We start from the raw sequence: 23,121 nt of genomic DNA on the forward strand, positions 1-23,121 counted from the left end.
TGCCAACATCTCCCCGGGTGCCCTGGCTTGAAGCGTGCCTGTCTCCTTCAGCATCTCCCTCTCTTTGGTTCTCACGTCCATTCAGTCAGTTATCAATCCTGCCTCTTCTCTTGTACCTCTCTCCACAGCGACTCCTTCCTTTCCATTCCTCTGCCGCCCCAAGTGTCCAGGTCCTTGTGCTTCTGGACCACAGCGACAGCCACCTCACGCCACACTCGGAGCTGGTCTCTCCAAGGCCAGTCCCTCTCAAATTCACTTTGTGCACTTCTGCCAGATTAATCCTCATTACCTCCTTGCCCACAGGCCTGTCGGTGGAAAGTATGAATGACAGACGAGTGCAAAACTGAGACCTGATGGTGAAGGGCTTTGAGTGCCGAGCTAAAATTTTAAAACATTATCTTAAAGTCTGCAGAATAGTCTCCGATCACTAAATTCTGGGGCTCCTCAGTCCTTCACCCTGATCCTGAGAGGACCCTGAATCACAGTATCTTAGAAAGCCCTGGAGAGTGGGCATCACAGCCTCTATTCGCCTTACATGTTAAACGAATGCTTCCCAACAGAGGGCGATTTTGCCCCCAAAGGACATTTGGCAAAGTCTGAAGACATTTCTGGGGTCCTTCTGGCATCTAGTGGGTAGAGACCAGGGATGACGCTAAGTCATCCTACAACGCACAGGACAGTCCCCCACAAGAAAGAGTTATCCAACCGGGAATGCCAACAAAGCCGAGGCCGAGGGGCCCTCGTCTGAGCCGCAGCTGCTGGTGGCGGTGTCGTCTTGCCTCGACGGAAGAACTCTCCCACCTCTGGAAGGCGCCGACTTACCACTTTTGTCTTAGCCATTTCCAGTTCAGCTAAGGCCTCGTTCAGCTTCACGGCCAGGCTCTCTGCTTTCAGACTTTCCGCCGTCTTTGTTTTCCGAGTCTCTTCTACCACGGCCAGTGCATTGTTTAATTTATTAGTTAAAACATCTTCTTTCTGCTCTTTTAAATCTATTTCCTAGACAAACAACAAACACCAAATTACCAGAAATTCAGGAATAAATGTTTACCGCCCCCTCCCCCTCCCGTTTGCAGAGAGGAGGCGAACTCTACCCTGCTATTTTTCTGTTGATCCTTTTTAAGTCCAGAGCTTTCTCTGGAAGGTTCCCATTATTATTGAACTCTTTTTTACATTCAGCTGAGATCTGTCTCGTTGTGATGTCTGCTCTCTGAGCTCAGTTCTGTCACCTGGAGCCCACTGAGTAAGTTTTCTTTCTCTTTTATGAGACAGCCCTTTAAACATTTGAGGAGGGCTGTCATGTCTCTCTCTAAATCAATTTGCCAGGATAAATGTGAGTTCCTTCACCCCTTCATCACGGGACCTGCCTTCAGGACATTTCTGCGCTTTCCTCCATGGCTTTGGCCCTGGGATGACCTCCCCGCCTCCCTCCAGGCCCTGCAAGACTGGGCTCCAGGCGCCCCATCCTTGCACATCTCACCCCTCCTCCTGGAGCTCATTCTTCTAACCTTTGACTGTCAAAATTCTACTCTCCCCGAGCCCCTCCTGAAATAACGTGGAATGTGGGTTTTGTGACAGGCACTGTGCTTGGCGCTTTACGAACTTCATTTCTTTATTTGACTTTGTTTTTAAGAGCAGTTTTAGGTTCACAGCAAAATTGAGAGGAAGGTACAGAGATTTCCCAGGTACCCCCTGTTCCCACACATGCGTGGCCTTCCCCATTATCAACACCCCCCACCAGATGGTGCATCTGTGACAACCCATGGACCTACACTGACACATCACAGTCCCCCGAAGTCCACAGCTGACATTAGGGTTCAGCCTTGGTGTTGCACATTCTGTGGGTGTGGACAAATGTAGAGCGCCCCGGATTTGCCGTCTCAGTATCACGCGGAGTCGTTTCACTGCCCTAAAGACCCTGCGTATTCCTCCTCCTCACCCCCTCCCCTCACCACCACCCAGCCCCTGGCCACCACTGATGTTTTTACTGTCTCCATAGTGTTGCCTTTTCCAGAGTGTCGTATGGTTGGAATCACAGTGTACATAGCCTTTTCATGAACGTGATTTAATCTAATCTAAAATGCATTCTGGAGATGTCGTGCTGGGCATACTCAGACTCTGTTGGTGGCAGTGTAAACCGGCCTGACCTTTCTGGAGGGTTATTTGGGAACATGTATCACGAACCTGAACATGTTCATACCCTGTGACCCAGTAATTCCACTTTTGGGAATTTATCAAAAGGATGTAACCACACATGTGCACAAAGACTGCTCTGCAGGGTTGTTCAGCCAAGCATTTTTTTTGTGTGTGTGAGGAAGATTCACTCTGAGCTAACATCTGTTGCCAATCTTCCTCTGTTTTTGCTTGTGGAAGATTAGCCCAGAGCTAACATCTGTGCTAATCTTCCTCTATCATGTATGTGGGATGCCTGCACAGCACGGCTGATGAGTGGAGCAGGTCTGCGCCACGGATCCAAACAGGCGAACTGGGGCCGCTGAAGCAGAGCGCACAGAACTGTAACCTCTTGGCCACGGGGTCGGCCTCCAGGCCAAGCAGTTTTTACACTAGCGAAAAGTGGGAAACAGCCCCAGTGCCTGACTGCAGGGGAAGAGTAAATGAATTGGGGTCCACCCAACACAGTGTAAACCCAGCTCATCCTTCAACGCCAGGTCGTGGAAGAATGTTCAATGATGTGGAGACAGCACTCAAATCAGTGTGCACAATCTAACTGTGTAACTCACTTTGTAATAAATTGATATTTGTCTATAATAATGATCAATATACAGACAGCCTGGAAGGAGTCACATCAAAATGTCACCAGCGATAACTGCTCAGTGGAATCATGGGGAGTTTATTTTCTTCTAAGTGATTTTCTTTTCTTTTTAAAGATTGGCACCTGAGCTAACATCTGTTGCCAATCTTCTTTCTTCTTCTTCTTCTGCCCAAAGATCCCTGGTACACTGTTGTATATTTTAGTTGTAGGTCCTTCCAGTTGCGGCATGTGGGATGCTGCCTCAGCATGGCTTGATGAGCGGTGCCATGTCTGTGCCCAGGATCTGAATCGGCGAAACCCTGGCCCGCTGAAGTGGAGCCTGCGAACTTAGCCACTCGGCCACAGGGCCAGCCCGAGTCATTTTCTGTATTTAAAAAATTTTTTAGAGCAAACAGTTGCTTCTTCTATAATTGAGAAAGGAAACTGATTTTTTTTGAAAAACAAAAACAAAAACCATTTTCATCACGTGATGTCGGCAAGTCTCACCTGGGAGTCACTTCACTCTCTTTGGTTCACCTCTGACCTCTGTCTGATTCTTTTTTGGGGGTCCGAACATCACCATTACTGTTGAGAAATCCCAGTGCAGACAATGCGCAGATCCCGCCTAAGAGACGCTCACTGGGGGTGCTGGTTGGCATCCCACAGAGCAGGCTGTCCCCTACAGCTCACAGCAAAACACTCCAGCTGTCCCAGAGAAGGCACAGTAAGCTGAGATGGTTTCTCTGATGGGCCAAGAAGCTGCCTGGGGGCAGAACACGCTGGCCGGAGTCTTTTCTCCTTGCCAGCGACTTAGCAGCTGATTCAAACACAGGAGAACAAAGTTCACTGTTCCCACGGGTCTGAGCTTATTTTTCTCCCCTCTCCCTCCTCTTGCTCTTCTATAAAACCTATTTTCGCCTGTGTAGATGCAATCTTTCCATTGCTCGTCTGTGTATACAAGTGAAACAGCATGCACATCAGCGACCCTCCGTCTGAGCGGGTCTTTGACCTTGTGCTTCCTCGGTCTTTCCTGGCAAAGGGGGAGTCCCGGGCTTGGAGCTCCCTTTCTCCTTGTCTGGTGTGATGCCACCAGCCTGCCTGGAGGGTTGTCATAAGACCCAACCCTCATGTCACCATTGTTTTAAGGTTGTTGGTTGCACTCCAGAGTCCTCTGTATGATGATCCTTAGGAGGAACTCTCTCTGGGCTGAGGACCAAGAATGGTCCAGCTTCCACGAGCAACTGGTCCATTTTCATCTAGCGAATTGTACGCCCACTGGGCTTTCCCTCTCCCTCTAACGACTAGAGTAAAATTGTGACCCATTCACTGATTTCACGATACACATTTTTTTTTGTTAGTCTCATTTCTGATCCATTTAAAATTTTAATTTCTCCTTTTCCCCTGCCCGTAACTGAAGGCTTTGACAGAAGATCTGCAGTGAATCATTTGGGGAAATGCGGCTGCGAGTAAACAGGCTGCTCCTCCCGGGCCCTCTCGGCCTGTGGGCCGTGCCTGCACACAGCGAGCCCTCCAGAAGCGCGTCAGCCCGGAGCTGACAAGCCTTGCGTTGCTTCACCCAGCTCTGGTCTGCCTTCTCCAGACACACTCCAGTTGCTCAAGGAGCCTCTTTTTTTTAAGGGATGCCCAGGACTGGTATGTGATCCAGATGTGGCTTGTGGACCCTAGTCCTCCTCGAGCAGAGCTGTTCCAAGCGTGCCAGGACCACCTGGGCTGCCTGGGAACATGCAGATTCCTGAGTCCCCACTACAGACGCTGAATCAGGGTCTCGGGGGGGAGGCCCAGGAAACAGGCATTTAAAACAAAGCCCCCAGTGATTCTGGGCGTGCTAATGTTCGTGAACCATACTTCGAAGAAAATGATTCAAGATTGATATGAATAGATTTAAAGACCTTTTTAGTCCCACGTGGTCTTGAAAATCCTTTGAAATTATATTTATCTGTATTTAAATTTAACCCACTGTTGTCCAGTTGTGTGTTGATCACTTGCTTTGACTTTTTTTTTTTTTAAAGATTTTATTTTTTCCTTTTTCTCCCCAAAGCCCCCCAGTACATAGTTGTATATTCTTCGTTGTGGGTCCTTCTAGTTGTGGCATGTGGGACGCTGCCTCAGCGTGGTCTGATGAGCAGTGCCATGTCCGCGCCCAGGATTCGAACCAACGAAACACTGGGCCGCCTGCAGCGGAGCGCGCGAACTTAACCACTCGGCCACCGGGCCAGCCCCCACTTGCTTTGACTTTTGAGATATTGGCCAGAGAGTGTGCGTGTGTGTTCCCAGTAGTGCTGGGACCCAGGGGGAGTGAATTATGTCCTGCAGCTGGGAGGCGCCCAGAGAGTGTGCGTGTGTGTTCCCAGTAGTGCTGGGACCCAGGGGGAGTGAGTTATGTCCTGCAGCTGGGAGGCGCCCAAGCCCGGGTCGTGTGCAGCAAGTTCTGCTCCTCCCACGCCTACTACTCCCAGTCATAATGTAAATATGGTTTCATGACCAAGGGGATGCTGGTGATGATGACAAGTCCTGGTGGGGAAATGACATCAAGGTGATCAGAAATTGAGGCATCCATATGCTGACACCTCTCTTTTACCCTAGACAGTGAGCCCACACGAAGCTCCAGGACAGCAGAGAGAGGAGGGGTGACAACGAAGGGTTCCCGGGTCAGATAGTCCTGGGTTCGGATTCTGCCCCTCCACTTCCAGGCTGTGAGCTTGTAATGACAATAATAATAAAAGCAGCCCATACACAGCAAGCACTGAGGGCCAGGTCCTTTTCTATGTGTGTTGTGTGCACGTTAGCAATCAAGCCTCCAACCCAGTGAGTCCTCTGTATTTCATAAGTGGGGGAACCAAGGCACAGAGATGGTAAGTGATTTGCCTAACATCCCTCAGCCAGAGAGTGGCAGAGGTAGGATTTGAACCCAGACCGCCTGCCTCCAGAGCCTGCTCTTAGCCACGCCAGCTCCTCCATGCCTTTTCCTCTCTGGGACTCGTACCTCTTTCTGCTTGGTTATGCGGTTCTCCAGATCTTGCACCTTTTTCTTTTCCTTCTCTATGGCCTCCTTAGCTTTGTGTCTCTCATAGGCGATGCTGTTCTCTGAGATCTGGAAGTCAATGACAAGTGGTTGGAGGGCGTGTGCAGGAGAAAGGAAGGGAAATGACATTGCAAAGGGAACCCAGGGTTAGTAATTGTCGAAACCAGTGAGTCAGGGGCAGGGGACAAGAACTCCAGGAACAGGACGCCTGTTGGCGAGAGAGGCAGGAGTCTGGCGAGCCCACCAGGGCGCGAGCTCGGCAGTCACGTCTCGGTTAGTCATGTGCACAGAGAGAGAGTGATTCGTCATTCAGGATTTCTGGGCTGGCGTTCAGGAAGTGAGAGGCTGGTGAGTGTTCAGGTCAAGGCGTTTGGCACCGAGCCACCGACTAAACTGGCGGGTGCTGGCACCACTGTGAGCCCTTGTTGGGAAGTACCTGGCTTCTTGGGGGGCGGGGCAGGAGAGGCAAAGTGAGGGGAGAGGCCTCCTGTCCCGCAGGCTCGATGCCTGTGGCTTCAAAGCACACTGGTGGTCTCTGCCCAGCCTACAAAGGCTTGGGTCCAAAAACTGATGTCCAGGAGAGTTTGGAAGTAAGAAGGCACACCCCGCAGACTCGGTGATGGCGAGGGAGTTAGAGCCCAGCCTCACCTGCACGAGCCCCAGGAGGGGCTGAAGACCTCTACCTGCAGCTGTCGAAACTCATGCAGTCATGGTCCCCTCCCCCGTACAGACAGAAAGCTCCCAAGAAAAATATTTTAAGTATATGTATACATGCACAGACAGACTGAGAGATATGTAAATAGTGGGTATTTTGGGGGAATTGGGATTATGATCATTTATATTTTCTGCTTTTCACTGGTCTGTATCTTCTAAATTTTCTTTGGTGAACACGCATTATTTGGCAAAAAGAAAGATGACAGGAAGTTGTTACAGGGAATGCTATGCTGGGAGCAGGGGGTGAGATCTGGGGATGCGCGGCCCTGGAGCGGCGGCGCTCATCCCAGCAGCCCTGCGGCTCCGGTGTAGGGTCTGTGGCCTCCATCCATGCTGCCCCGCTCTGGACACGGGCCTCCCATCACACCTGGGCTCTGACTCCCCTTCCTGCACCAGCTGGGAGGTCCCCACTGCCAAGGCTGCTTAAGACTGTCCAGCACCCCCGCCAACCTACGTCCTGCCTGTTGTCAGAGGCCCCCTGCGCCCTTCTGCACGCCCCGTGAGGAGGGTGTATTATGCACTGCTTGGCATATTGCAAATGAGAATAACAATGACGACGCTGACCAAGCTTTAAATGCTTGCGACACGAGTGCCTGGCACCGTGTGCTGAATGCAAGACTCAGATAGCAGCTGCCCAGTTATCCCCACTTTGCAGGTGAGGACACAGAGGCTGTAAGTGAGGCAGTAAGAGGACAAGAAACGTGCCAGGTCACACCACCAGGAAGCAGTGGTGTACGCTCGGAGGACAGTGCTCCATCCTAACCATTCTCCCACCCGACCTTGCCTTACCTGTCCTCCTGATTTAAACCCCACCCTGCCTGGAGGCAGGAGACATGCTTATATGTTCACACTTAGGCTGGCACAGAGTCTGCCCACCGCCCAGCAGGAGCCCATGCTTCAAACCCCCACCCCTGATCCATCTGTATAATGGTTGCTCTGGGGACAGAGTGGACCAACGGTTCGGGTCCCATCTCTTAACAAGACTTGCTCTGTGTGGTGCACCCTCACCCCACCTGGATTCTGACCTGACTTACCTGCATAGGCTGGCAAGTGCCACTGCCAAGGTCTTTGCTCGACTGTGCAGCAAGCCCCACTGCCGCCCTGCTGTGCACACATCCTCCCCACCCTGCGACGACTCTGACCTCACCAGGCAGGTGCTTCACAATGAATGCATTGACTTCTCACGACAAACCTCTAGGGTGGTTCTGTCACTAGACCATATTACAGAGGAGGGTACAGAGAGGGCAAGGGGCTTGCCCAGGATCACATAGCATGTTAGGGCAGAGCTGGAACTGGAACCAGAATTGACACTTTCAGCCCACTAAGCTCTCCTGTCATGCCCTGCTTTGCCCACTCTGTGTCTCCTTCCTGCTTTTTCCCCCTGACCCCTAATTCGGCTTCCATCTTGCTGCAGCTTTATTTCACTCCTCAGGCCCCTCCCCCCACCCCCTGACTAACTCGGGTCCGATCCTTTGCACTTGGCCCACTTGCCCCAGGGCATTCTCTCCCCCAAGATGTTCCCCTCATTCTTTGTCTCCCTTCCAGGTCTCACTCAACGTCACCTCCTCAGAGAGGCCCTCCCTGCCTGCAGGCCAATCTCTAAGCCACGCTCTTTGTCCTCCCCACAGTGCCTGTGGCTCTGGAGTCCTCCCGTGCACATGTTGACAGGGGTGTCCCCTATCCCAGTGTGGAAGCTCTGGAGGGCACAGCCCCGGTCCCTGACCCCCCACAGGGCCTGGCATGCAGCAGGTGCTCAGTAAATATTTGTGGCTAGATGCATGAAACGGAATTAGACAATTCACTGAGTCACCAGCTCTGTTTCTGGGAGTTCCACGAGGGCCGGCACGCGTCTGTCTGTGGCCCCCGTCCCTGGAGCCCGGCTCATGGGGATGCCATTACGGGTCGCTGAGGGAACGTCTCCCTGCCTCCAGGCTCCCGAGAGCCCTTCTTTGACTTCCAGGGCGTGACTTGGGTGTCCAGGCCAACCCAAGCGACATCCCTCCTCTCGACCTTGGGGCCTGCCTCTCACGGCGGCTCCAGGCAGGCATGGCTGGGGGCCCAGTCCCCAGGCTGGCGGGGTGGCTGGATGTGGATGCCTCCAGCTCTGCCCGGCTGCTGGAAGCCCCTGCTCCTCCCCATGTCACCCTCTCCTTGAGGGTGCACTTCTCATCCATTCCAGAAGGCACTGACCTTTGGCGATTGCCGGACACGACCGCCCTAAGAATTCGTTATGTGCCTGTCTACTCCACCTGACTCCGCACCGTTTGTGTCTCTGCCCTTCCATCAGCCCGGGGAGGGTCTGTGGGGCAGACTAGGAACCCAGGAGGCTGGAGTCAGGAGGCAGTGTTTTCCTACTGCGCCCATGCTGGGCTGCATCAGCAATACTTTCTGATGACCAGGAGAGATGGACCCAGACTCCAACCCGGGGGTCCTCCTGGAGTGCATCTCTCCTCCCCAGAAGCTGAGCAGGGAACGCTTCTGCAGAGGGCCCTCTGTGTGCGGGGCGCAGTTCTAAGTACTTTATAGACATTAACTCATTTAATCCTGTGGGGCAGGGACTGGTGCATCCCCATGTTACAGATGAAGAAACTGAGGCACGGGGTTAGGCGCTCTGCCCTCGGTCATACAGCTACTAAGCTGACCGATGGCACACTGGCCACTGTGACGGAGGTGATGCTCGGGCCTCTGCTCGCTGTCCACAATCCTCTCTATCAGGCACGGGACACGGCCTTGCGTTCGGCCTTGGAGCTCCTCCCAAGGCGTTCTGGCTGCCGTGGCCCACATCCTCCCTCTCTGCTCCTCATACCTCCTTCTGTTGGGTTAAATGGTTCTCCAGATCTTGAACTTTTCTCTTCTCTGTCTCTAAGGCTTCCTTCGCTTTTCTTTTCTCGTGGGCCATGTTGCTCTCCAAAACCTGAAAATCAATGGCCAGTCTTTTTGGTTACTAACAATAATGATAATAGCTAAGCTGTCAGGGGTTGGTCTCGCATGCCAAGGCCCCTGGGCAGCCCTTCTCACACAGTTTACTCTCACGGCAACTCCACCAGAGAAGTTAGTGGCCCATCTTCCAGATGAGGAAACTGAGGAACAGAAAGCTGGTGAGGGCCCGAGGGCCATGCAGTTGGTCAGCAGTGAGGCCAGGATTTGAGCCCCGTGTGGAGGGATGCATGGGCCTGGCCTTGGGGGAGCGGGTAAGCAGAGGGAACCAGGCCTGTCAGATTTGGAAGCCCGAGCTCTCACCACTGTGCCAGACAGCCTCTCTGATAAGAAGAAGAACCTCATTAATAATGGAATTTCCCATTATTGAAACAAATCTCCTAAAGAGATCGGGTTTCAAGAGGAGGGTGGTGGACTGAATTAATGAGCTACAATATACCAATTTCTAGAATGGGCGGAGGTGACCTCACAGGGGGCGCTCGGAGAGGATGCAGGGAAGAAACCGTGGTTGTATTTGGTCCTATAATCAAGGAATTTTCAGTAGGAAGTTGCTTGCTGATAAGCTATTCAATTAAATGGCCTAACACAAATCACCGAAGGATATAAATTGCTGGGCAGGTCCCTGTTTCTAGTCACTGCAAGAAAGGGCACCTCGATTTTCAAATGTGTTGTGTTTTAAACACCAGCTTGACTGTCACACATCTGGAACACAGTTTCCATTACAACCGGTGGTTAGGGTCCCAGATGAGTCTGCATAAGTATTTAATCCATAATACGGCTGAAATACTATGTCTTTCACAGAGAACAGTCGTTGAAAACCCCCCGACACCCAGCCGTTCCAATGCCAGCCCTGAACAGGGCAGCAGAACAGCACCGTCGTGGGGGTTTCACGTGTATTTTGAAGGTTTGAGGCGGGTTTCGAGGTAAGAGGTTCCCCTGTAATTTGTGAAAGAGACTTCGAGGAACTTTCCAGTGACTTGGGGCTGGCCCCATGACACCTGACCTCATGTCCACACTCGGGACTTTCCCCTTGGCAGCTCCTCGGCAGCTGAGACGGCCCCGCGGGGAGGATCGTCCTCGCCCCACTCATACACAGGCCCCGTCCCGCTCAGCCGCTTTGCTCCCAAGTTCCTAGGCGGGCAATGGGAATCGACCTGTGACGATACCTCAAAACTCGCATCAGGACCTAGTGATACTGTTGTCCCCAAAGGCCTGTGTGATGATGCGGCAGAGGGTCTAATAAAAAGAAAAATTCAAATAACCGATTGAGGTTGCCCGAAGTCTGTGTCTGGGACTTTTCTCCCAGATTCCCCTGACAAGAAACCACGCAGAGGTTCTGCAGGACAAGTAGGCTGACGTTTTCCTAGGCCTGGGGTGACCCGGCCACAGCTCCTCCCGCAGCGAGGCTTCCCCCACCACGCTTTCCTTAAGTCTCTCCTGAAGTCCCCCGTGACCTCGAAAGCTCTAAATTCAAGGGCCTCCCCGACCCCGTGCTGTCGACCTCTGCGTGGCATTTGGCCCCAGCAACCCTTTGTGAGCCCCTCCTCCTCCTCCTCGCCACCCTTGGAGAAATAACTCAGGGCCGGGCCTCCGTGACACTGTTTACCGAGGGCCGCAGAGCACAGCTGTAGGGAGACCCACCCCGTAAACATCTCCCTGTCCGGCTCAGATCCCGTTTCAGAGGCTCTGCCCAGCAGTCTCCTTATTTCTCCCCAGTGGGAGTGGGCCAGGAGTTACGCTGAGGAGTGGGGATGGAGTGGGGTTGATAGACAATGACACCTAGACAGAAGCAGAAGGAGAAGCAGAAGTGGCCGGGGTGATGATAATAACAGCTGCCACTTATGGAGCCGTGATTCTGGGTCAGACACTTCACTGTACGTTATCTCTACTCTTCACAGCCGCCCCTTAAAGAAGGTGGGAGTTGAGAGCTCTGTTCAGCCAGTAAGTGCTGCAGCTGGATTTGAACCTGTGTCTCACTGGGCTGCAAAGCCTGCACTCTTCACTCCTCTGTGCTGCCTCAGGACTGAAGAGCTAACGAAAGTATTATGTAAAAAAGACTCGGGGATCTGGGGGGGGGGGCCACAAGGTAAGGATGAGTGAACAGTGTAACAGAGCTTCCCAAGAGCTAGTATGGGCATATCAATAGAAGTACAACTTCTTCAACAGGGGAGAAGAGAGTCCTGCCCTAGGCCACTAATGGCTGGAGAACTGTGTCCAGTTCTGGCTACCATACTTTAGGAAGGACATAGATGATGGGTTGCAAACTCAGACGCCTATAAGGTCTGGACAGGCACCAAAAATGAAGTGGGTTGTTTCACGCAATAGGGAATGGTGAGGACTGTGGCAGAGTGCTGCTACTTGGTTTAGCTCCAGTCTGTTTTTGCAAAGTAGAAACCAGGGCCAGATTTTCTGACCTTCTCGAGAGAGGATGGAAATCTGGATTTTCAAGTAGAGTTTATGAATTCAGTGTAAAACACTCAAGGGCCAAGCGTAACATGTCCACAGCCCCTTTTTCAGCCAGTGAGCTGCCCATCTGTGACTTGTTGAGAGCAGGGCAAGTCAAAAGAGGGGACCACGGCTAGGATCTACTCCTGTGAGGCATATAAGGAGAAACAAGGGCACTGAGGCTGGAGAGGAGCAGGTGGCTCTATTTTCAAGCTTCTAGAAGGCTAGTCTGTGGAGGAGGAAGTGGGCGGGGCTTGCAGGAGCCCAGCGGGCGGGTGGAGGACCCACACGTTTCTGGGAGAAAGAGTTTGCTTCAACTCAGCCTAAAGGAAGAATTCCCTGCCAGCCCAAGGTGTCAACACTGGGGCGGACTGCCCAGGGGCGTAGAAAATTCCTTGGTGATGGAGCTGACAGCTGGATGATCTCAGGATGTTTGTGGAGGATTCACACAGCCCGAGAGCCCCGGGACTCTGTAATTCTTCCATTCCATGGGAGGCAATCTCCACGCAGAAGACCCTCATGTTGCCAGTCCCAACGTGTCTCCCAAGCCCCATCTGTGACTATATTTTATGCTGTTTACACTCTTTTTTCCAACTGGTCGTCAAGGCTACCACTCTCGGGTTCGCTCCTAGAGTACCCCTGCTTCTTCCCAAAGGAGCTGGGCCGGCCAAGGACAAATTACTCCCAGAAAGCTCCAGCGCACTCCCCCCACCACCCCCCCCCACCTCCCTGTCACCTGTGGTTCTGAATTTACTTCCGTGTGGCCCTCGAGCCGCATCTGGGCCCGAGCCGCCTCTATCTCCCCGAGCTGCGTACCTCCTTCTGCCGGGTTAAGCGGTTCTCCAGCTCTTGGACTCTGGTCTGTTGTTCTTCCAAAGCTTCCCTTGCTCTCCTTTTCTGTTGAGTAATGCTTTCCTCCAAAGCCTGAAAGTCAAAGGCTCTTGTTGAACAGACAGTTACCATGGCAGGAATCTGGACGCTGTGCCAGGCACCGCACGGGTCAGCTCTTCCCTCCACAGCAACCCCATGGGGAGACCGGGGGCAGCACAGCCAGGAGCTCAGAGCGGGGCACCTGGAGTTGGCAGGCCCAGATGAGAGCCAGGTTGATCCTTCCTAGGTATATGACCTTGGGCAAGTGAGAAACTATAGGAGCCTCAGCTTCCCCATCTGTACAATGGAGACAGTAATGGTGCTTCCTGCACTGGTTTGATGTGAGGGGCAGGTGAGATGATGGACACAAAATGCTCGGCACATAATCATTCATTCATAAGGGTCGGTCATTTCTTCTGCCATCCTCGCTTTGCAGAGGAGGAAACGGACTTAGACTAAGGAACCTGCCCAGTTCACTAGCAAATCATATGAGCAGCAATTTGAACCCTGGTCCATTTGACTGTAGAGGCTGTGTTCTAAGCCAGGGGTTGGCAAACTCCGGCCCACTGCCTGCTTTTTGTAAATAAAGTTTTATTGGAACACCACGCTCGTTTGCGGATCGCCTCTGACTGCTTTCGCACTACAGCAGCAGAGCTGAGCAGTCACGACAGGGACCGTATGGCTTGCAAAACTGAAAATACATACCATCTGGCTCTTTACGGAAAAAATTTGCCGACCCCTGATCTAAACCGTTCATGCCTGCACAAATCAGGTGAACATTGTTAACAGTTCACAATAAAAAAAGAACGTTAGTTTGATAAAGGAAGCTAGAATTTCTTACCATTGAAACAGCCCTCAACCAAGTCAGGATTCACGAGGACGAGCTTGGTAATGAGTTCGACACACGTATTTTTAGGTAGGGTGGGGGTTATCGTGTCGTATGGTATGAAGGTTCATTTAAAATCAGGGCACTTGGCACTAAAGTCTGGGATGGTATTTGACCCGAGGGTCAAGCTGATCAACACAAGTGTTTGGGGAACGATGACCCTTGATGGGAAGGTGAACACGGGCCGCAGCCCCGTCTGTCTGGGTGGGTGCCTCATGTTGCTCCCCCCTCTGCAAGGGGCGGTGTGCGCTGAGGTTTATGGTGTTAAAAGCCTTTGAAACCTCATCTCTGTCAGGAATGACGTTACAAATGGGCGTCTGGGAGGCCCAGGCTGGTGCCCAAGGACATGTTGAACACGGTGGGGCTGAAATACCGAACACCCACAGTGGAGAAAGTCCGTCCAAAATTAAAAATAAAGTACGACCTCTGGAAAGGGGGGAAGTTAATCAGAAGGGGTGAGGAAACAGGTGGAGAGTTCTGTAAAGGTTTCTAGGTTCTCCTGGTTTTATTTTCCTCTCCACTGAACGGCACTGACTTTTTCTACATCTAATTGCCCTTCAAAATGGTCCCACCTTGATGTAACCCTATCGTTGATACTGCCTTTATGCAGCTCACCTGTGATTTTGGTCAGATGGTTCTTCCTTTTAAATTTTGTATTTCACAAAAGGCACAAAGGCAGAGAAAGAGGCAAGAGAAGAGGTAGGAGGACGAGAGGGATTTCTTGAGGTAACCGGGCATGAATTAGAGGATGAAACGAAACAGGCCTCTGCCTCTGCCCCCAGAGAGGCCTGGAGAGCAGGTGTGCACGGCAGAGAAGGATGGTCCAAGCCAGAAGTCACTGAACTGCCATCAATGAAAGATGGAAGGTGCAGCAGGTCCAGTCTTCCTTAGGGGAAGAAATGAGGTGCTGGAGAAGAGCTGGGGTCCCGCAGATCTGGTGCTGCTGTCTTGAGGTGGGTGGGGGGAGCAGCGTGCAGTGGCTCTGCACCGTGGCTGCACCTTGGAACCGCCCAGGAGCACTTACACATCGCAGCGCGTGAGCCACACCCTCACCTCAATTAGATCAGATCTCAGGGTGGGGGCGGGGGGGGGTGTAAGGCATTAGTATTTTTTAATCTCCTAAATGACAAAAGTGCAGCCAAAACCATGAGCCACTGATCTAGAAGGATGGCAATGAGGTAGTTAAAGTCACGGCAGGTCCCTGAATACCCGAAAGGACCAACTCTAGGACAATGAGAATTGCCCCATTAAGTGCAGTTTCGGCGCCTTCTCCAGAGAGCCTGACTCAGTAGATGTGGGGCGGGGCCCAGGAATCTCTATTTTTAAATGGCGTCCAGGTGGCTCTTATCAGGCATCTTTGGGAAAACCTTCCTCCAAGGCTTTGCTGCAGAGAATGTGGTCTGCAGACCTGTGCTGTCAGCACCAGCCGGATGCTTGTTAGAAATGCAGAATCCCGGACCCCGCCCCAGACCTGCTGAGTCGGAATCTGCGTTTTAACAAGATCCCCAGTGGTCTTGGGGCACCTTTAAGCTTGCCAGGTGCTGCTGTAAAGTATCCTCTAACTGGTTTGGTTTCTAGAAAAGTAAGTAGCAATTTTGGCCATTTGTTTTCCCTGATGTGTATAAAGAGAAAGCAAAAGACTGAAAGAATAGGAAGCTGGTTGTGCGTGGCACTTAGAAACAGTCTGTCAGTTACAAAACGGGACCTGCAGTAACAACTCAAATTTGTAACATCAACTGTAACGTCTAAACAAATAAGGTACTGTTTCTAGAAATTTCAATAACCTTGCCTGTTGCTGAGTTTTAGAATTCAAGCTTCACGTTAATTCCTCCAGCATCATTCACCTTGTTTAATTAATTTAGTCCCATGGCACCAAACAAGGAGTTGCTGAGATTTCTCCATCTGGGTACATGCCCTCAATTTCTCAAAGATGAGGCCATTTCATCGGTTTCCAGTCGTAAAGAAAATGACAGGGACCACCTTACCGCCTTCTCCTCCATCAGCTGCTTGACTCTGGCTTTCAGCTTCTCCTCTTGCTGTAGCCTTTCCTCCTTCAGCTTCTCCTTCTCTGCCAGATGCTCCCGCAGCTTTTCTTGCAGCAAAGACTGCTGAGCTTCCTGAGAACTGCTGATCTTGATCTGAAATGAAAGGCACGGAAGCCGAAGTGGGTGGAGACGGGACTAAGGACTCATTTTCACATTTTTTCTTTGTAAATTGTTTATTTTTGCGGAGAGGGACAAAGGTTCACACAAAACTTTCTTAACAACACGGGAAAACTAGGCTTAGCCTAGCCACTAGTAGGGAAGCATAGAGTATAGTGGTTACGAGCGCAGACGCTGGATCGAGACAGAGTCTCAGCTCTAGTTCTTTCCAGACACTTCTTCATTTAGAAAGTGAGGTTAATAATAGTATCTATCTCTTAGAGTTGTAAGGACTAAATGAGATAAGGATGGGAAGCTTTTAGCTATAGTACGTGCTCAGTAAGTGGTAGACAGAATTATTTATTTGCTGAGTGTAAGAGGAAAAGCAGTGAGCTGGGGCCAGAAGGCGTGAGCTTTTGTCTCGATTCTTCCACTAACTAGCTGTGTGACGTAGAAACAGTCACCTAGCCTCTGAACTCCGATGTCCATACCTGGGGGAAAGGAGAATGGACTAGATCAGGGGTTGACAAACTACTGTCTGCAGCCCAAATTGAGTTCACTGCCTGTCTCTATAAATAGAGTTCTATTGGAACAGGGCCGTGGGCATCGTGCTCACTCATTTAGAGTGTCTGTGGCTGCCTCTGCTCTACCACAGCAGAGTCGAATAGGGGTGACAGAGAGTGTATGGCCTGCAAAGCCTAACATACTCACCATCTGGCCCCTTACAGAAAAAGTTTGCTGACCCCTGGACCAGAGGGTCTCTGTGGCTGATCGTAATGGTGGTCCCAATACTTCACCTTTCCTCCACTCGTGTCTTTGGCTATGTAACTTGCGTGCCCACCCATATCCTGCCCCCTGACACTGAACTCAGTCATGTGACTTGCTTGGGCCAATGGGGTATTAGCAGACGTAACACAAGCAGAGGATTGAACAGCACTCCATGATGGGACCCGCTTTCTCTTCCTGATTTCGGCTTCCTCTGCTGTGGCCATGAGAACATGCCCAGGCCAGCCTGCTGTAGCTGAGGCCAGCCTAGATCAGCCAAGGGCCAGTCAACACCCAGACACTGAGCAAGCCCGTCCAAGATCAACAGACCGGCCCAGCGGCTGACCCCAGACATGTGAGCAGGGAACAGTTGTTGTGGAATGTCACTAACAGTTTGTGGTTATTACACAGCATTCATACAGCAATAGCTACCGGGTGATCTTTCCTAAGGATCATTTTGCTTCACATGTTGACACGCTGCAACTTTTGGTGACTGTCCTGCCTGTACTGGGGCTAAGTGTACTTCTCCCACTGCGTTTAAGAAACACAATTTTCAAGATCTGACGGCATTTAAATCTTTCTGGGTTTTGACAGATGAAAATGAGCATCCTTGTCCCCCTGGGAGATCTCAGCCACCCTGCCTGAATCTCTCCGTGCGCAAAGGGAGCTACCATTTCACCTTTTGGAGGGTGTGAACTGCCCGGCTAATAGAGGAAAAAGCAGGGTTAAATGCACAGGCCTAGGTAAATACTGGAGAGGAGCTGGAACGCACTTCCAGAGTTAGGGCAGTACCTGGAGTTCCTGGGTCTGGCTGGTAATTTTTTTATAATGTTCCAGAAGATATTTCAGATACAAAGACAATCCTTAAAAAGAGAAGAATAAGGTAAGTATCAATTCAATTCACCACCTTTGCTCTCTGAATAATATCTTAACAGAGCTTGTCGACAGGTGGATGAGGACAATGCTGCCCTCCCATCAAGAAAATGTGAGCTGCCATCCAACTTGTGTTTGTAATATGGTTGATCAGCTTTGGTCGGGCTCAAATCCACATTTCTTTTTGGAGGTGGAAATAAAAAACAACCAACAGAACATCTATCGACAAGTGTCCACTGTGGGCAAAACTGTGTGCTGAGTGTGAGGGGATGACATGAAGCCATTCCTCAAGGCGCCCATGGTTCAGTCCGAGAGACGAGGTCTAAATGCCTGATAGGAAACACACAGTGGTCCCAGGTAGCATGTGAGTGACTGCAGAAGGAGTAGGGAGTGTGAGCTCATTCGCCCGGAGTGATCAAAGAAGGCTGCTTGGCCGAGGGGCCCGGGATGCTGGGTAGGCAGAATTCAGAGTTGGAGGGGAGTGCCTTTCAGAATGGAGGATGCGGTGGGCTGAATGAGGGACCCAAAGACATCCAGGTCTTAATGCCTGGAGCCTGTGAATGTTACCTTCCAGGCAGAAGGAACTTTGCAGACGTGATAAGTTAAGGATGCTGAGATGGGGGATCATCCTGGATTATCTGGTGGACCCACTATAATCACACGGGTTCTCCTAAGAAGGAGACAGAGGGAGAGTGGACTACAGAGAGACGGGGGAGAAGGTGACATGGCCGAAGCAGAGACAGATTTGAAGATGCTACACGGCTGACTGTCAAGATGAAGGAAGGGGCCAAGAGCCGAGGAATGCAGGGAACAAAGCTCTAGAGACGGAAAAAGGCCAGGAAGCAGATTCCTCCCTGGAGCCTCCAGAGGGAGCGGCGGCCGGGGCATTGACTTTAGTCCAGTGAAACCACTTTTGGAGGTTGGCCTACAGAAGTGTGAGAGAATAAACATGCTTTGTGTTAAGCCGCTAAATTTGTGAGAATTTGTTATAGCAGCCATGGGAAACTAACACAGTGGGGAGTTGGGGAACAGCAGTGCATGTCCTGGGAGAGGGTGGCGCTTAACGGGGCTGCAGAGACGATGGCAGAGGGGTGGAGCAGGAGGAGGGCTGGAGTGGAGGGCTGAGGTCAATCTGCGGCGCGTCTAGAGCAGCAGCCTGCTCTATGTTGATTGAACATCATTGAAACCGTGCCCTCTGTGGTCGGCCCTCCGCTAAGCAATTGACACAACACCCCACTGGATCAGTGGATCATTGTCCCCTTTTGCACATGAGGCAGTTGGGTTCTGAGACACGTGGCTGCTGAGGGCCACACAGCTGGCAAAGGGCCGGGCCAGGACTTGGTGTGACTCCAGGGTCTGACTCACTGCTATTTCGGCCGCTGATGGAGCAGTGAGTGGCTTGATGAAGTGTCTTTTTCTCAGAAAAATACCTGGGACAGATTAGAGAGGAGGGAGCTGACTGAGTTTCTTAGCTGCAGCACTATCGACATGTTGGGCTAGACAATTCTTTGCTGTGGGGGCTGGTGTGTACATTGTAGGACTTTCAACAGCATCCCTGGCACTACTCACTGGAAGCCAGGAGCACCCTCGACCCCAGCTGTGACAATCAAAAATGTCTCCAGACATTGCCAAGTGTCTTCTAGTGGTAAAACCCCCTCCTCTGAGTCAGACCCAGGGAACTTGGCTATGAGTCAAAGGGACATCCAGGTCTTGAGGGCTGATGTTCTAAACTGGGTGGGAGAAGTGGCGATAAGAAAAAAGAATGAGAGAGGGAACCCTTCTCGGGTAGAATGATGGTCCCGCTGTCAGACTGAGGAGGGAGACAGGTTGGGGTGGGTGGGGCTTGGGGAGAGGGGAGGACCCACCGGACTTTCGGACATGCTGAATTTAAGGTACTGGAAGGACTCCAAGGAGAGGTGGTCAGCAGAGAGCTGGACACCCTAGGGTGGTAAGACCAGGCCAGCTCATCCAGGGTCTTCCTGTGAATTAGGAAAGAGCATCCTTCCTCCTGGTGGACACAGCCGCAGCCAGGAGCCCCACCTTGCTGCCTTGGCTGGGTTCCCTTATGTGGCACCAACCTGTACTCCGTTCCTGGCATCCCGGCACGCAGAGATGTCCCTTTGGCCATCACCGCGTGGGAGTGGCTGTTGAAGCACCTGGACTGGAGAGTTTCTTCGTGAGAAGGAGATAAGAGAGGGGAGGACCAAGGACTGCCTTGGAGGAAACGCTCAGGTGGGGAAGCGAATGGCTGGAAGGGGCTGCTGTCGGGAGAGAGGAAGGGAGAACCCAGGGCTGAGAGGCATTGGAGAAAGAGAACCAAGAGCTCGGGGCAGGCCAGAGAGACACAGGCTGGGGGAAGACGGTGGGCCTTCCTTGCAGCCTCCCGTCAGGTGCTTGCCTGGGGCAAAGCAGAGAGGCAAGGACAAAGCAGGAAGCGGGCAGTGAAGACAGAGGATGTGGCACACTTCTTCAAGATCATAGGTGGGACAGGAGTACGAGCAGCAGAAAAGGCGTTAAGGAAGCGGTGGGCTCCAGTAAGGAGTTACCATCTTGAAGCGCATGTTTGATGGCAAAGAGAAGGAGTAAGAGGGAAAGAAAGGCTGTAGATGCCAAAGAAGGAGGTTGTAATTCAGGACCCCGTGCACAAGATCCCTTGGGCAGGAGAGAGAAGGGAAGACAGAGGGAAGAAAGAGCTGCCTCTGGAAGGAGAACACAGTGAGGAAGATGGAGGGAAGGGAGAAAAGATGGGTACAGAGAGACAGAAGGGAGCTGAACATGCTCATGCCTGGGGCCTGGATCTCCAACAACGCAACTTTCTGAGAATTTCCAGTGTGGAAGAGGGAGAATAATAATGTCATGATAACAGCTATCAAGTATTAAGCACCTGCTGTGTGCCAGGCACCGTGCCAGGAGTTGTACACAATGTATTTTCCAGTCATTATAAACAACCCAGCAAGAAAATGTGTTTGCATCTACAGGTGAGAAAACAGAAGCTCAGCAAGATTACCCCCCCAGAGCTGGTAAGTGGTAGGATCAGAAGTCAGAGCTGGGTCTGTCATTCTCTTTTAAAAGAGGCTGGAGGCTAGTGAGTAAGGGGTCCGGTTGGGTGATGTGAAGAGTGCACTGGGAGAGGTGCGTTTTGGGGATACTGATGTGGAAATTAATAAAAGAAACCTCAACTAACTTGGAGTCGGGGAGGCCTGTAGGGGGAGCTCTCACGCCCTATAACACGTCATCACTTAGTCCGAACAGGAAGACACACGGGCTTGCATCTCCACAGGAAGTACAACTACTTTACTCCTGAAGGAAGATTCCTCTTCACATCGGCAACAGCCCAGCCAATGAGAAACGCGGCAGCTCAGCCAGCGAGGAGCTGTTGCGTCCTGAACTGTTGCTTTCCCCCACTGGACTTTCCTTTAGAACATCCCCTCCATACTCCCCCTTTTCCGCTGTAAAGGCAGCTCCCCTCTTTGTTTTCCAGATTTGCCTAAAGTTCACCAAGCACGCACATCCTGAATTGCAATTCTTTTGGCTGTTCTCAAATAAATTCATTTTGAGCATAAAATAACAGGCGAATTTGCTTTTTAAGTTGATACTGAGATGGCAGAGGTGGCCTGGCTGATGCTGGCTTGGGCTACAGAAACCAGGTGAGCACATGGATTTGTGGTGGCTGGATTGGCATGGCTCTGGGATTGAGCTCAGCTGCACCCTGTGGCTCAGTAGAAGGAGAGCCAAATCCTGGGTAGGGATCCAGAGAGGACTGGGAGAGGAGGGGGTCAGGGTGATAAAGCTGAAGAGCGAGTGTGTGATCATGTTTCTAGATTCGATGACCAACTGTAATCATAATGGGATTTCCCTCTTCGGGAGAAGGAGCAATTATTGATCATATTTCTGGTTACAAAAGTTATATGTGCCTATTACACAAATCCAAACATGACAGAAATCCATAACGTGGAAAGTGTTCACCACTATACCTTCAGTGGCCAACGCACAGTAGGCCCACAATAGATAGTTAAATGACCAAGCGAGAGGACAAGTCCTAGACGCCCCGACCATGCCGGGATAATACTCTCTACAGTCTGTCTTTTTCTCTAGATTTTTGTTTCGATGGGATACTGCCATTTTTTAAAAAACAAAAATGCGAGTGCCCTATGCATATTGCATTACGACTTGCTCTTTTCCATTTAAAAATACTGCATGTCTTGGATATTTGACAGAGTGACTTTCCACGTAGGCAGAGAGGCCTTTCATTTGTAACAAAGTCTTGCAGAAATAGACACAAACAACTGAGCTTGCAAAGAAAAACGTAAACGCAAAGAAAAAAGTCTTTTCTTTCCCTTATCGAAAAAAGTTTGAGGACCCAGGCGGGAGGAGTGGGGAACTAACTTTCAAGATCCCTCCTTACACATTTCCTATCTTCCCAGCTGGGCCACGTAGCAAATCCTTCTCCATTTAGATCTTTAGTAGCAACCCCAAGCTTCGGGGCCACTCATGACGTCACCCAACAATACTCCAAGGAGTTTCGCTCTCCATTACTTGACTGGATTCTCCTGGGGGATTTATTCCAGGGGAACAAAGACATATACAAACCTAGCTTATTACTTGCGTTTTATCTCCTAGGACAATATTCTAAAAGGCAGGTAGTATGGTGGTTAAATGCAGAGGCTTCGAGGTCAGAGGGACCTGGGTTGAGTTCCAGCTTTACCACTCGGCAGCTGGGACATGGCCCATTGTCACGACTCTAGGAAGGAGACCTGGGAAGGGCCCTTTGGGCTGCAACCCAGCTGAGCGCTCATGGCTAAGAAAATCTCACTGGCTGCCCAATGGAGATGGGCCAGGGGGTGCAGGGAAAATCGTCCCGGTGTGAGTAAACCACGCTGTGCTGCCCATGCATGCCCATCTGGGTGCCACCCACATTTAGGTCACATTAAATCAACAAGTATTTGAGGCTGCTGATGGCAGCTCCCACTTATTGAGGTTTACTGCCACCCAGGCTCTATGATTTGCGTGCGTATCACATCGTTTAATCATCACAACCAGCCTATGAGGTCTTATTTCCATTTTATAACCAAGTAAAGAGAGACACACAGAAGTCAAGTAACTTGCTCACACAACTAGTAAGTGCACAGTTGAGATCCAAACCCTGGCAGCTGGTCCCCAAAGCTCAAACTCAGAATCATTCCGCTACAACGCAAACGGGGCTTTCCTTGGCCGCGCCTCACAGTGCGCGTCAGACGCAGTTCACCTTAGGGACTGAAAACTCCCAGCTCCGTCTCTGCCCAAATTAGTGACAGAACCTATCTTCTAGGAATTGGGCATGTACCTGATACCTCTCTGGATCTTCGGAGGGTAGTGGGGTCACAGGAAAACACAGGAGTTATGATCACAATGACCTCATTTTGACTGCCGACCCTACCATGTACCTGTGTGACCTTGAGCAAGTTTCTCAATGTTATTGAGACTCAGTTTCCTTACCTGCAAAATAAAGACAATAACAGCGCCCAGCTCCTTGGGTTGTGGGAGGATAAAAGCACACAGTGCATGTAAAGCAACTAGCAGTGGTAAGCACCCGGGAGAATGAAATAAACCGTGGTTCCTTCTCTTAGGAGCTGTGAACACAGGCTCTTAGGAGTGTTTGCGGGTGATGATGAACGACTGGGGGCCCCTGCTGGCCTTAGTAATGCGAAGGAACTTGAAT

The 23,121-nt window shown here is 51.2% G+C and overlaps 1 protein-coding gene across 11 annotated transcripts in view; it reads right to left on the reverse strand.

Annotated features, from left to right (window-relative positions):
* Positions 1 to 23,121, reverse strand: part of FHAD1 (forkhead associated phosphopeptide binding domain 1) — a 130,805-nt gene that overhangs the window by 29,319 nt on the left and 78,365 nt on the right. For all 11 annotated transcript variants that reach the window (XM_070511002.1, XM_070511000.1, XM_070510999.1 and 8 more), the window contains 6 exons: positions 17,343 to 17,413; positions 15,630 to 15,782; positions 12,705 to 12,812; positions 9,313 to 9,420; positions 5,754 to 5,861; positions 823 to 996 (listed from right to left, as the gene is read on the reverse strand). In XM_070511002.1, coding sequence (XP_070367103.1) covers positions 823 to 996; positions 5,754 to 5,861; positions 9,313 to 9,420; positions 12,705 to 12,812; positions 15,630 to 15,782; positions 17,343 to 17,413 — 722 coding nt within the window. The remainder of the gene's footprint in view (positions 1 to 822; positions 997 to 5,753; positions 5,862 to 9,312; positions 9,421 to 12,704; positions 12,813 to 15,629; positions 15,783 to 17,342; positions 17,414 to 23,121) is intronic.

Source organism: Equus asinus, chromosome 5, assembly GCF_041296235.1.
Source record: "Equus asinus isolate D_3611 breed Donkey chromosome 5, EquAss-T2T_v2, whole genome shotgun sequence".
NCBI classification, from domain to species: Eukaryota; Metazoa; Chordata; class Mammalia; order Perissodactyla; family Equidae; genus Equus; species Equus asinus.